The sequence below is a fragment of the Etheostoma spectabile genome, chromosome 11 (assembly GCF_008692095.1).
Source record: "Etheostoma spectabile isolate EspeVRDwgs_2016 chromosome 11, UIUC_Espe_1.0, whole genome shotgun sequence".
Taxonomy (NCBI): Eukaryota; Metazoa; Chordata; class Actinopteri; order Perciformes; family Percidae; genus Etheostoma; species Etheostoma spectabile.
Genome location: NC_045743.1, coordinates 20,332,707 through 20,346,051, shown reverse-complemented (window position 1 = coordinate 20,346,051; position 13,345 = coordinate 20,332,707). Strand labels below are relative to the sequence as shown.

The 13,345-nt window shown below is 44.1% G+C and overlaps 1 protein-coding gene across 6 annotated transcripts in view; it reads right to left on the bottom strand.

Annotated features, from left to right (window-relative positions):
* kdm6a (lysine (K)-specific demethylase 6A) overlaps positions 1 to 13,345 on the bottom strand; it is a 63,946-nt gene that overhangs the window by 1,752 nt on the left and 48,849 nt on the right. For all 6 annotated transcript variants that reach the window (XM_032529351.1, XM_032529354.1, XM_032529353.1 and 3 more), the window contains 11 exons: positions 11,936 to 12,798; positions 9,340 to 9,469; positions 9,052 to 9,157; positions 6,921 to 7,126; positions 6,078 to 6,130; positions 5,910 to 5,984; positions 5,617 to 5,765; positions 4,289 to 4,403; positions 3,968 to 4,155; positions 2,786 to 2,927; positions 2,056 to 2,182 (listed from right to left, as the gene is read on the bottom strand). In XM_032529351.1, the coding sequence (XP_032385242.1) occupies positions 2,056 to 2,182; positions 2,786 to 2,927; positions 3,968 to 4,155; positions 4,289 to 4,403; positions 5,617 to 5,765; positions 5,910 to 5,984; positions 6,078 to 6,130; positions 6,921 to 7,126; positions 9,052 to 9,157; positions 9,340 to 9,469; positions 11,936 to 12,798 (2,154 nt within the window). The remainder of the gene's footprint in view (positions 1 to 2,055; positions 2,183 to 2,785; positions 2,928 to 3,967; positions 4,156 to 4,288; positions 4,404 to 5,616; positions 5,766 to 5,909; positions 5,985 to 6,077; positions 6,131 to 6,920; positions 7,127 to 9,051; positions 9,158 to 9,339; positions 9,470 to 11,935; positions 12,799 to 13,345) is intronic.

Below are 13,345 nucleotides of genomic sequence, written 5' to 3'. Positions count from 1 at the left end.
GGAGTGCGATGGACGTACTCACAGAGAGACGGCTAACTCTTTATGAATGGGTCCGGGTTCCGGGTTCCACACATCGTGTGTATGAAATGTCTGTATTGTCACTGCGCTGCATTTTTATGAACTATGATATTCTGGCCATGGGTCACATCTCTCACCCAGGTCCAGCAGCTCCGTCTCACACCCCATTACTCTACCAACTGAAGTTAGTTGCATTCAATAACTTCTCCCGTGATAGCAGTTACCAGCGGAAACACTGGTACAAACACAGGTTTGCCTCTCATGCTTAACAATATACAGCTGTGTTAATAACAATTAAAACTGGGGACAAATGTCAGAAGTGTGGACCGGCGCTGTCGGACTCTTTAACCGTTTGGGTCTTTCATTAGAGTCCACATGTTTTGCACTCAGTGCTCCTCTTTTGTTTGGGCCTTGCTGTCTGAAGTTCTTTAAAGCCAAAGCCTCTGATAAACGGCACGCGTGTTGACATTGTTGTTGTCGTCTCTCATGTTAGGCCGCGCACAGCAGGTACGTTACGTAGGAAGGTTAAAGGTTACGCAGACAGTTCCTCACAAATAAAGAATGTTCACAAGTCCGGCATCTCTGGTTTTCATGCACAAGATGCAGTACTATTTGATGTGTCTAAGTGACTGATGGGAACAACAATCTTTGACATTGGTCCAGTATTAAGTCGGCAGTGGAGAAACAAGCTACAAGTTGATGGGATAATTGTCCAGCTTGTCTTTATCTTCACTAAAGTGCTGGTTTTGGCGCTGACAGGCTCATATGAATATTTTGTGTCTGACAAAATATGGAAAGGATCCCTTCAGAGATAGACCTTTGAAACGTCTTTGAGACCTTTCTGTTTAACCAGAACCAGCTCTGAAGTCGCTGGCGCTAAACCCACCAGACTCCATTTAAACTGTGTGTTGATTTCAATTTCCAATTGTAATGGTTGGAAGAGAAGAAAGACGACTTCTCATAGTTCTGTTTCAGTCGACTTTGAATGAAGTGTATTTTACGTTGCTAAAATGGACTCTTGAGGTGGTTCGGGCATCTGGTAAGGATGCCTCCTGGGCGCCTCCCTAGGGAGGTGTTCCAGGCACGTCCAGCTGGGAGGAGGCCTCGGGGAAGACCCAGGACTAGGTGAAGAGATTATATCTCCAACCTGGCCTGGGAACACCTCGGGATCCCCCAGTCGGAGCTGGTTGATGTGGCTCGGGAAAGGGAAGTTTGGGGTCCCCTACTGGAGCTGCTGCCCCCGCGACCCGATACCGGATAAGCGGATGAAGATGGATGGATGGATGGAAATGACTCTTTATTTACATTGAGTCTAGTGGGTTTAGTGAACGCAATTTCTTTTTTTGTTTAAAAAAAAAAAAAAAGGGGTCTTACTCTTTAAGAGAAAGGTCGACCTCCTTAGAAACCCCTTCCATAATGTTGTCATACACTTCTGACAAACCTGAGCCCGTCGGTGACAAAACGAGCACTTCTGTGAAGGTAAATACAAGCTGGACAATTGTCCTATTAACTTAGATTGTAGCTTGTTTTGCCACTGCCAATTGCAGCAATCTTGTTTAATACAGGACCAATGTCAAAGATTGTTGTTCCCATCAGTCACTTAGACACAAAAAACAGGAAAATGGGGTCCGTGTTGAACAAAAAAGGTAGTCGAGCTTTAAGAGAAAGACTTTAAATCCTTCTAAAAGAGAACTTATATCCTCTCTTTTTGTCATTTTGTTTGAAACCCTTCAGCAGCATTCTGAATGCTCTGTAGTTTCTCAATGGCTGCCTTAGGTAGGCCAGAATGACGAGCGTAACACAAGTCAACACGGCGAGAAACAAGAGCTTTTTAGCATCTTGCTGGCTCAGGAAAGGTCTCCCCTTCGATATATCGCACTGATAAAAGGGACGTTTTGGTCAACAAATTAAAACAGATGAGGACAACGGAGGACAGAATCTGAAAATGACACAGAGGTCTCTTATTGTGGTTGTGTCTCAAGTGTCTACAAATGCAGCATAAAGGATGCAGGAGAAGTTTAGGGTACGCGTGCTCACCTCACAGATACTGCAGTAATGTGCCGGCTCGCTCGGCGTCCTCCCGTGCCACACCAGGTCTTTCCCAGCAGCCAGCAGCAGCTCCCGCTGCATCTGGCACTGCTTCAGAGTCCGTAACAAACAGTACCTGACACACAGAAGCACACACGGGTTGGGTGGGTTCACAAAAAAAGTTATTAGCTGTTATGATTAGAGAGAGAGAGAGAGAGAGAGAGAGAGAGAGAGAGAGAGAGAGAGAGAGAGAGAGAGAGGTAGTTTGTTCTTATGCTTTGGCAACACAGATGTATTTTTAGTGATGCCAATAAAGCAAAATTAAATTGATATTGAGAGAGAGAGACACACACACACATATACACGCAGAGAGAGAGAGAGAGAGAGAGAGAGAGAGAGAGAGAGAGAGAGAGAGAGAATCGTCTTATGCTTTGGCAACACAATGTTTTTTAGTCATGCCAATAAGCAAAATTAAATTGATATGAGAGAGAGAGACACACAACAATATACGAGAGAGAAGAGAGAGAGAGAGAGAGAGAGAGAGAAGAGAAGAGAGAGAGAGAGGAGAGAGAGAGAGAGAGAGAGAGAGAGAGAGATTCGTTCTTATGCTTTGCAACACAGATGTATTTTTGTCATGCCATAAAGCAAATTAAATTGTGAGGAGAGAGGGAGAGAGAGGAAGAGAGAAAGAGAGAGAGAGAGAGAGAGAGAGAGAGAGAGAGAGAGAGAGAGTCTTTACTTGATCATCTCAAAGAGCTTGTGGTCCGACACTTTGATGTTCCTGGCCATGTTCCAGGAGAGGTGGATCATGGGAACGATGGATTTGACACTCTGCAGTTTGTTCCACTCATAGCGCTCCACCGCCAGCTTGTACTGATGTGCTGAGGACAGAAAACCCAGACGCGCTCTCAGTTTACAGCGTCCAGCGCTGTGTTCACCAGCAGCGGTGGAAGACGTATCCAGATCCTCTACTTCAGTAAAAGTACTAATACCACACAGTAAAAGCACTGCTACAAGTAAAAGTCCTCGATGGAAGAGGTTACTAAAGTATCACCACGAAAATGAACTTAAAAGTATTAAAAGTAAGAAGCCGGAAAGGATCCAAACAGTTGTGCGTTTAATAGTCTTATCATTTCCGCTGGACTTGACTGGTAGGCTGTTCCATTGTTAAGTAGTTTAACTTATAATAAAAGAACTTATTTTATAAACTAAATGTGCTTCGTGTGCAGAAATCTGAATGTGTAAAGTAACTAAAGCCGTCAGATGAATGCAGTGGAGTAAAAAGTACACAGTTTTCGCTCTGAAATGTAGCATAGAGTAGCTTGGAAAGATTCAAGTAAAGAACAAGTACCTTGACATTTGTATTTAAGTACAGTACTGGAGTAATTGTACTTCGTTACAGTCCACCACTGGAGTTTGTCCAGCTGAGGTTTACAAAGCCTGCAGGATCTCTGTCACATTCACACAGCCTCCTCTTCCTTATGCAACAGTTATTTTGTATGTATATTCTTTATGTTTCCATTCTTATAATTGTTTTCATGTATGCAACCGTTCACCAAGGCAATGCTACATAAATTTAACTTATAGTGGCAATGAACCCTTTTCTTTTTCTAAGGTAATTTTTTGGGCATTTATTTTTGACCGGACAGCTGAAGACATGAAAGGGGAGAGAGAGACGGGGGAATGACATGCAACAAAGGGCCGCAGGCCGGAGTCGAACCCCGACCTGCTGCGTTAGGGGAAACCTCTATATACGGGCGCCCGCTCTACCAACTGAGCTATCTAGGCGCCCAATAAACCCTTTCCTGATTCTGTAGCGGCCTGTGCTGACAAGTCATATCTGCCGGTGGCTCTGCTTCATCTCAGCATGAGCATTATCATCCCTGAGTACAATCATGTCTAAATAATTCCCTTTTCTCACCTGTGAGGGGCCCGACATTCCACGCAATGTTGTTGCACCAGCCGATGGCCTGCACCCAGTGGATGGTGCCTGTGTTGAGCCACACTAGGTCCCCGGGACGCTGGATGAACCGGTAAACGGGCACGTTGGTCTCGTACAGGTCCTCCAGGTTGGGCCACCAAGAGCCCATCAGGAAGTTGATGTTGTTCCTGTGAGAGGACGTGAATTAAATTAGGTAACGACAATGCTTATCATTAACCGGAATTGTTATTATCATTTTTACATCCCTAGTGTCATCTATTAGCATTTAAGAAACTCGAGCAGTCATTTGCGGTGACGTACATTTCACAGAAGTCGTTGATGACGCCCCAGTACGTTTCCGGCACGGCGAACCACTCGCAGTCCCCGGGACCGATGTTGATGTTGACTGAACAGAAATTGTTGTTCTCTTGGTGACCTACAAAAAGGGAAAAAAGGATGCAATTACTAACAGAGTGAGAGAAATACACTCAGCAGTAGTTTAAAAAAAAATAAAAAAAATAAACAGCGACCAGAAAAATCAACAAGTAACATCAGTAGGAGTCTCGCTTTGCCAGACCTTCCTCCATTGCACTGCGGAGGAGGGTCTGGCTAGTCCACATAGCAAAGTAGCCTCTGGAAGGAACTTGTTTTGGTGGAACATTTAGGTTCAAAGGTTGTTTTAGTCGTGCTGCAGAAAAACCGAGGACTCATGTCCATACCCCAAGCGAAGGAGTTCAAATACCTTTGGGTCTTGATTGCGAGTGAGGGGGCAGTTGAGCGTGAGTTTTGCCAGAGAATCGGTGTAGTCTGTGCGGTATTAAACTCAATTTATCACACCATTGCAAAAAAAAAAAAGAGAGCTGAGCCAGAAGGAAAAGCTCTCGCTCTACCAATCAGTGTTCGTTCCTACCCTCACCGATGGTCATGAAGGCTGGGTCATGACCGAAAGAACGAGATCCAGGGTACAAGCGGCTGAATGGGTTTCCTCAGGAGGGTGGCTGGCGTCTCCCTTAGAGATAGGGTGAGAAGCTCAGTCGTCCGAGAGGAGCTCGGAGTAGAGCCGCTGCTCCTTCACGTTGAAAGGAGCCAGTTGAGGTGGTTCGGGCATCTGGTAAGGATGCCTCCTGGGCGCCTCCCTAGGGAGGTGGTCCAGGCACATCCAACTGGGAGGAGGCCTCGGGGAAGACCAAGGACTAGGTGGAGGGATTATATCTCCAACCTGTCCTGGGAACGCCTCGGGATCCCCCAGTCGGAGCTGTGGCTCGGGAAGGGAAGTGTGGGGTCCACTTGTGGAGCTGCACCTGCTGCGACCCGATACTGAATAAGTGGAAAACGATGGGCGGATGCAACAAAAACAAACTCCGATTGGACAGATTGTCTAACTATCTGGATTTACCCTACAGAGATCTGAGGAGCAGGTAACCATAGTCTTCAGAAATCCACCGGAGGTTAGAACGCCAACACAAAGATGGAGGAAGGGGACGAACATCGGGCCGAAATGAGGGACATGAGCAACGGAGCAATCCCTGATGTGAAATGTTGATATGGACTATAGTAGCAACTAATTAATTATAGTCTGTCGCTGCATCGATGCAGACTCATTGCATCCCGGTGCATGGATGAAACGATTTATTTTAAACACCCCTGACCTGGTGTCCGGCTGCCTGGCACCTTCATGTAGAGCTGGACCGTGTTCATGCCCAGGATGGTGTGTCCTACGTGGCTAAGCAGGTTACCGGCTGACACCACACGGGCAAACGCCGGCAGCTTGGACAACTCCTGAAGCTGCGGTTTCCACCTGGAGAGGGGGCAACGTTTACAGGTCAGTATGCGACAGATATTCCTTTCCCTAAACTACAACTAAACTAAAAAGATGTAAAGCCTGTAAAGGAGAAGACGTGTGAAGGGAAATGTTGGCATATATATTCCAAAGTTTACTCACTTCTTTTCATCAGAGAGGTCGATGTTTGTGCCAAACTTTAGGTGTTTGAAAGACCCTTTCCTTCGCCGCATTGCACTAATAGAACATCAGTTTAATTGAGTTAGTAGTTGGGAGGGGGGAAAAAACAGAATTTAAATGTGGGGAGACAGAAAGGAAAAGAAAACTCACCTGTCTGAGGAACCTGCTTCTGCTTCCACCTCCTTCTTCTTCTCATTCTCCTCCTGTTACAAATTCAAAAGCATTGAACGCATTAGAAACTTCTGGAGAAGTGATCCAAACATCCAGTCAGTACGGCTTCATCTTAATATTAACAACAACAACGGCTGGTAATATATTTATCAAAGTTTAAATGGTATTTAAATGAATTATTTTTTTTTACAATCCATCTCTGATAACCTGTTTGTGAGGTTCAATGTCAAAGTCAGAGTTGACGAAAGCAACCAGTGTGTGTGTGTGTGTTTGTGGTTCCTGTGAGGGTGTGTGTGTGTCTGCATATGTGATGGTGTGTGTGTTTCTCTAGTGTGTTTGTGTGTGTGCGCACATGTGTATGAATGTTTGTGTGAATGCGTGCGTAGGGTGCGTCTGTGTGCGTGAGAGCGTGTGTGATTATGTCTTTGGTGTTTTGTGTGTGTGTTGTTTGTGTGTGTGGTGGGTGTCTGCAATGTTGATGGTGTGTGTGTTTCTCTAGAATGTGTTTGTGTGTGTGCGACATGTGTATGAATGTTTGTGTGAATGCGTGCGTAGGGTGCGTCTGGTGCGTGAGAGCGTGTGTGATTATGTCTTTGTGTGGTGTGTGTGTGTGTGTGTGTGGTGTGTGTGTTGTGTGTGTGTTGTGTGTGTGTCTGCATTGTGATGGGGGGTGGTTTCTCTAGAATGTGTGTGTGTGGTGCGCAAATGTGTTAGAATGGTTGTGTGAATGGTGGTTAGGGTGCGTGATATGTCTTGTTGTGTTGTGTGTGTGTGTGTGTGTGTGTGTGTGTGTGTGTGTGTGTGTTTTCTTCTCCCACTGACCCGCAGGGACTCCTGGAAGGACGAGGCCTGGTACTGGGCGTATTTGATTACTGTTGTGTGGGAGCGACTGCTCTCGCAGCGCCACATCTTCCTGCTGCCGCTCGGGTCCCAGTTCTCGTCGGTGGGCTGAGCCAGCTGGGTCCGCACCTCCACCAGATGGTCCGGGTTGGCCTCCACCAATGTCTTCGTGGAGAACAGGCCCAGATCTGAGCGTCGACATTTGGAAAACAGACATGAGACCAAGGAGGAGGAGGAGAGCGGTTAGAGTCAAGTTGAGTGTTATTTTCACACACAAACAATACCTACAAGAGGAAAAAGAGATTTCATTTTTCATAATTTCCTTTCAAACAATCAAAACAATGGGATCGAGACAAAACGAAGGGAATTCAAAAAGGTCAAAACAGGACAAGTATTAGGGGGAATTTGACAGTACAAGGTTGTATTGTTTGACTATTTCACTGTTGTTTTTTTAATGTTAATAAAAGCAACATCTTTCCAAAAGTAAGTAAGAGTAATTGGGTTAAATAATCGTGATTTTAACAATGACCAAAATAAATTGGGATCAGGATTTTTTTTCTTCCCATAATTGAGCAGCCATATCATCTATACAACATGTTTGCCTATGTCGTCATTCTTTTTAAGATTATTTTTTGGGGTCGAGGAGTACACCTCTATATTTGGTCGTGCTCTACCAGGTGAGCCACCCAGGCACCCATTCTTTGTTTCCTTTTGACTGAGGGAGAACAAGGTGAGAAACTAAGATTAGAAACTACAACTGAGAGGATGTTTGTAGGCTATGTGGTTCTGTGTGTATCTTGTCCTATCGTCTCTTTGGCTACATAACTTCTGAATAAATAAGCAGGCATATAATAGAGTTACATAACAGAGTCACGGTAACAGCAGAGCAGATGTTTGGAAATTCTTGGCAAAGCCAACTAGTTTTCTCTTCAGCAGACGCGTGCAGTAACCCTTTCCACGTGCAGGTGGTGCTGTTGTCCTATGTGTCAGATTCAGCCACACACTCCCTGTCCACGATGACAGAGACACACCCACAAAGCCACGTGAGACCGGAGAAGACAGAAAACATCCAGCCACATACTCACAGCTGCTGTACCCATCACATGTAACAGTGAATAACAGTTGAATCAACCTGATTTAGAGGATTAGAAACACAAACATGGCGTCTGTGATGTAGGGCTGCCCCCTCTTAGTCGAAAAGCCATTTTTATTTATATTATTTTTAATGCCAAATGGAATAAACTTGTGAACTTTTAAATGTTGCTTATAAATAGGTTATATGAAGAAAAGAAAAGACCAAATACCAAATTGTTTGACTAAATACATCGCTGGAAATATCGCAGGGTTGACTATTGGTGCTTTAACAAAATATTTACACAATGCGAGTTGTGATACATAATCGTTAGTACCATGGATATAATGACTAAATGGGTAAAGGCAAATAATAAAAACAGTCTGATAAGTTGAGAAAATGACATCACTTTAATGTAATGCAGCCTGTCCGTGAGTTGGCTAATCAGTCATTTTGCAATGTATCTATATTATATCGATATATGAGGCTAGATATTGTCTTTAATTTTGGATATCTTAATATGGCATAAGTGTTGTCTTTTCCTGGTTTTAAAGGCTGCATTACAGTAAAGTGAGTAACTTTCTGAACTTACCAGACTGTTGTGGCTGTTCTATTATTTGACTTTACCCACTTAGTCATTATATCCACATTACTGATAACTATTTATCACAAATCTCATTGTGTACATATTTTGTTAAAAAGCACCAGTAGTCAACCCTACAATATCGCCGCAATATCGACATCGTTAATATTTGGTTAAAGACATTGTGATGTTTGATTTTCTCCATATCGCCCAGCTCTAATTTCTCTAGAGGATTAATCATTGTTTGACTCTTTTTCATGCTAAACGACATATGGAAGAAACGGCACACCTGTGGTAAAAACAAGATTTGAAGTTGGGTTTTGGCATGATTCTTTGTGGAGAGACTTTTCTTTTCTTTTTTTACAGATATGTTGGTTCTTTAGTTGAGCACAGCCCTACTGTGATGCACTTCAGCAAAGCGGAGTGCATGTTGTTTTGAGTCAGCCACAGCCTCGTACCTAGTTTGAGTGCTCCAGCCAGCCCTCGGATGACGGTGACCGGGTTGGCAGGGTTGGTGCAGAACTGGTGGAGGGGAGGGAAGAAGGCGTCCCTCTTATTTTCTAGCTGCATGTCAGAGAAGAGAAATGGGAGCGGTCAGTGTACATGGACCGACTCCACACTTATCAGGGGAATCAACACACTAAGTACTAAAGTGTTTGCCGCTGTAGCCAAGATACTGTTTTGCTAACATTGCACACATCGTCATCATGAATTCTTGTCCTTCTATGGCGTGTGGCTACACTCACATAAATACTGGGTGTTGGGGGATTGAGTTTGTCCTTTGGCAGTGGAGGAGAGGGCGGGTGGGGGGGCCGTGGCGGGGGACACTTGTCCAGGAGGATGCTGCTCGTGGACAGGCCGTTCTTCCCCAGGTTCCTGCAGCCAGAGCGAAAAGGAAGAATATCAGACAGTTAGCTTAAAGTCTGCAGCTAAAGAATCCGCAGCAGCTGGGAAAGGAAAGATGTTCAGATACCAGCACTAGTACTGGAGGCTTCAGAAAGTACTGGAGTTTATGCAACGATTTGATAAAAAAAAAAAAAAAAAAAAAAAAATCAGAAATCTCAACCTTGACTGTAAACTGGGGCTGTTCAAGAACACAAAACAAAAACTACAAAAAAGCAGAAAAACTAAACTCAACAAAAACATTTTTTAAATGCTGATAAAGTGACACAAAAAAATCTGGAAAAGTAGCCAAAAAACCCATCAAAAACATTGGGAGAAGCGACAAAGAAATTGTTAAAAAATTGACTAAAACATTTATTTATTTTTTCGTCAAAAAAGTGACAAAAAAATGGAATAAAATTGACAAAAACGTCAAGAAAAATGTAGAAAAAGAACAACCAAATGTTGAAATTTCAACCCAGAAAAACACCAAGTTAGATGGTCGACAGCAAGACAACACAAGGGTTAACTCTTAATTTTTTAACAAAGCCCCCCCTGGAGTCAGCTAAGGAACAAAAAAAACTAAACTTTGCATAAGTCGTGCTCTTGGTTTAATAAACGTGAGCAAAGTTAGAAAGATATTCACAGATTTGAACTTCCGGGATCAATTACTCTATAGCAAAATTATATCAAATCACAAATGACTGATCTTTTTGAATATAGTAAGGTTAACAATGAGCTACAAACTAATTTTGATCAAAACGAGACGTCCTCTGACATGGAGAAATAAGATTGGTCCCTAGCAGCAGCCGGCGGTGCTTAGGGACCGTCTATAAACTACAACACAAACACAAAAAATCGATTAACTTAATGATTAAATAAGGCAGTGTCTGCAAACTTATTTTTTAACAGTAAGTGCTGTAGTACAGCTAGTAGGAGAAGTTATAATTAAGGTAAGTTTGGAGACGTTACCTTATATAGTCATTAAATTAATAGATATTTTTGTGTTGTAGTTTATAGACGTCCCTAAGCACCGCCAGCTGCTAGTAGAGAATTAATTTGTTGCTTGTTGTTAACCTTACTGCATAAGGAAAGATGCGTCATTTGTGATATAATGTAATACGAAGTTCCATATAGAGTATTTGATCCCAGAAGTTTGAATCTGGGAATATCTTTCCTACTTTGCTCCCGCTTATAAAACCAAGGGCACGGAATATGAATCCGTGCGTACAGTTTAGTAAACCGAGGGAACAGATTTGGTTTCTGTGCGCACGGTTTATTCTAAATGAAGAAGAAAAAAAAGTTCAAACGGGTTTAAGTAGGAAGGGAAATTGAAATGAAAGTTAAATGCAACATCTTTCTAAAAGTTAATGAGTAGTGGTGTTAAGTACTGTCGATTAAAATGTTGACCACAATAATCGTGATTATGATTTTCTTTTCTATAAGCTGAGGTTAGCCTTTCCAGTTTCTCCAGCAGTTTGTCCACACTTCTGTAATCCTTTTTGCCGAGTGGGAGATGCTATAGATGTCAGTTACAACTAGGAGGCTGATGTGAACGCTTCTTTTCCTAACTACACATAATGATGGTCTGAATGATATGATGAGAGGGTCCTGCGTGAGGACCGGCCTAAAACTACAGAGAAAGAGGCAAAAGTGACAAGAGCAGGTTTAGAGAATCTTACAATTTGTAATTTAGCTAGCTAGGTAGAGGTTAAGTATCTTGCTCAGGGATACATTGGGTGATGTATTGCAGTCTGAATCGAACCCATTCAGATCTCCCACACCAAAGGCATGTGTCATATCCACTGCCCCATTACCATCATATCCACTCCCTATTGGATTCAAAATCCAGCAGCCACACAGCCACTCACACCCACACACAAAAACAAAGATATCCTCCAATGTAATCCAACACAGCATCTGATTGGCTAAAAGATTTTTTATTATTTACTTATTTTCTTAATAGATTGTCAAAATGTCAAATTACAGCCAGGCATTTAAATTACCAAAATAAATGACTGGCAGAGGAGGGTCCGGATACTCCACACAGCAACCGGCATGGTGGAGAAAAACATCTGGTTTTATTGGCATTTCTTTTAACCAATCACAATTGTTTTGGGTGGCACTAAGCACAGGACAGAGCAATGGCGCCTCTGCAAAATAGCCTCATGAAGAAACTTGTTTTAGTGGAACATGTGTACGTCCAAAAGTAGTTTTAGTCGTGCAACAGAAAACTCAGATTGGACAGATAGTCTAGCTAGCTGTCAGGATTTACCCTGCAGAGATCTGAGGACCAGGTAACCATAGTCCTCAGAAATCCACAGGAGGTTAGAACGCCAACACAGAGAAAGCGGAAGGTGACTTGACATCCGGCCGAACATTAGGGACATCCAGCAGAATTTTTATCGGCACCTGAACAATCACGGAAACGAATAGACTAGATGAGGGATAACTTCCTACCTGCATGCTTTGAGCACCTCACTGGAGCTGGGGTAGATGGAGACCGAGGACCAGGGTGCTAGGCCAGCGGGGACGCCGTGTCTCTGAGCTCCTCCAGAAGACTCGACCTTCAGTGGGCTCTGGGAGTCCTCGGGTCCCTTCCCATTGACTGTGGGCCCCTGGCTGTTAGTGGTGGACGGGCTGTTAAGGCAGGAGAGGCTGTTGTCGGTGTGAGGGTGTGCTGAGCGCGGCGAGGGAGTAGCAGCGGCTAAAAGCGGCGAGGAGGCCAGCGGCTGCTCCGACGTTGGCTTGGCGGCACCGTGGAGACGCGGGTGGACGTTGTTGATTTTCTCCAAGAAAGGCCCTCCGTGGTTACTGGAGTTATTGTTGTCGTCGTTACTGGTGGCATTGGCTTTTCCCTTTAGCAAGGCTGAGAGCTGAGGATTGTCCGAACTGAGCACGCCGGGGGCGGGAGAGCCGTCCGTCGCCCGCGGCTGGACGTGATTAGTCAGTCTCTGCGCGGGGGCGGTGCTTGGACTTAGGGGCGACCCTGCGGAATGCCTGACAGCGGCCTCCATACCTGATGGAAAAGTGGCGGCGCCGTTGCTGCCAGTGTTGCCCCCTGAAGGCGTGGCGTCTTTGGTGTGGACCCCTGAGGTAGTAGCGGTGTGGGGGGGAGAGGACAAGTGGTTGGGCGTGGTCTGGGGGGAGGTGGGGGAAAGAGAGGATGCTGAGGAGGAGACAGTACAGGGCCCAGAGGAATGTCCGACCTGATTCAGAATGCCAGAGGAAGAGAACGAGGTCTGAGGGGAGGAGGACGAGGAAGAGAAAGGGGGTTCTCCATTGGGACCTGCCGAATGTGAACCTGGACCTTTTTGAAGCCCCTAGATAGAGAGGAAGAGCAAAAATACACAATTAAAAAAATACCAACAAAATAAAAGCAACTATATTACATTTTAACATCAAATTACAAATCACAAAGCACTAGGGGTGCTACCATTTCAGTTTTAAAGCGAAAAATCAATCAAAATCAAGAGCATGATTGTCGATTCCCCCAGTATTTTTTTTTCTCTCTTCACCTGCCTACTTGCACACTTTCAAAGAACACAACAACAAACACAGCATGCAGCTAAAGACACAGGGTAATGTTGGATTGGCAGCAACCTGCAGCTTGACTATTTCATACACCATGGCCACTGACAAAAAAACAAACATCCTCCTGCTTCTCTGAAATCACCGTGTGGCAACCTTTTGCCTTCCCTGTGAGTGAGCTTTGGCAACAAACAACGAAGGTAAAGTACGTGGTAGGCCTGCACGATATTGTAAAATGTGACACTGATATTTGATCCCCCTGCGATATATATTCTGATATGAAAAAAGAAAAAGTAATTTTTAAAAGATTAAATAATAGCTCTATTTGGAAATAATAAA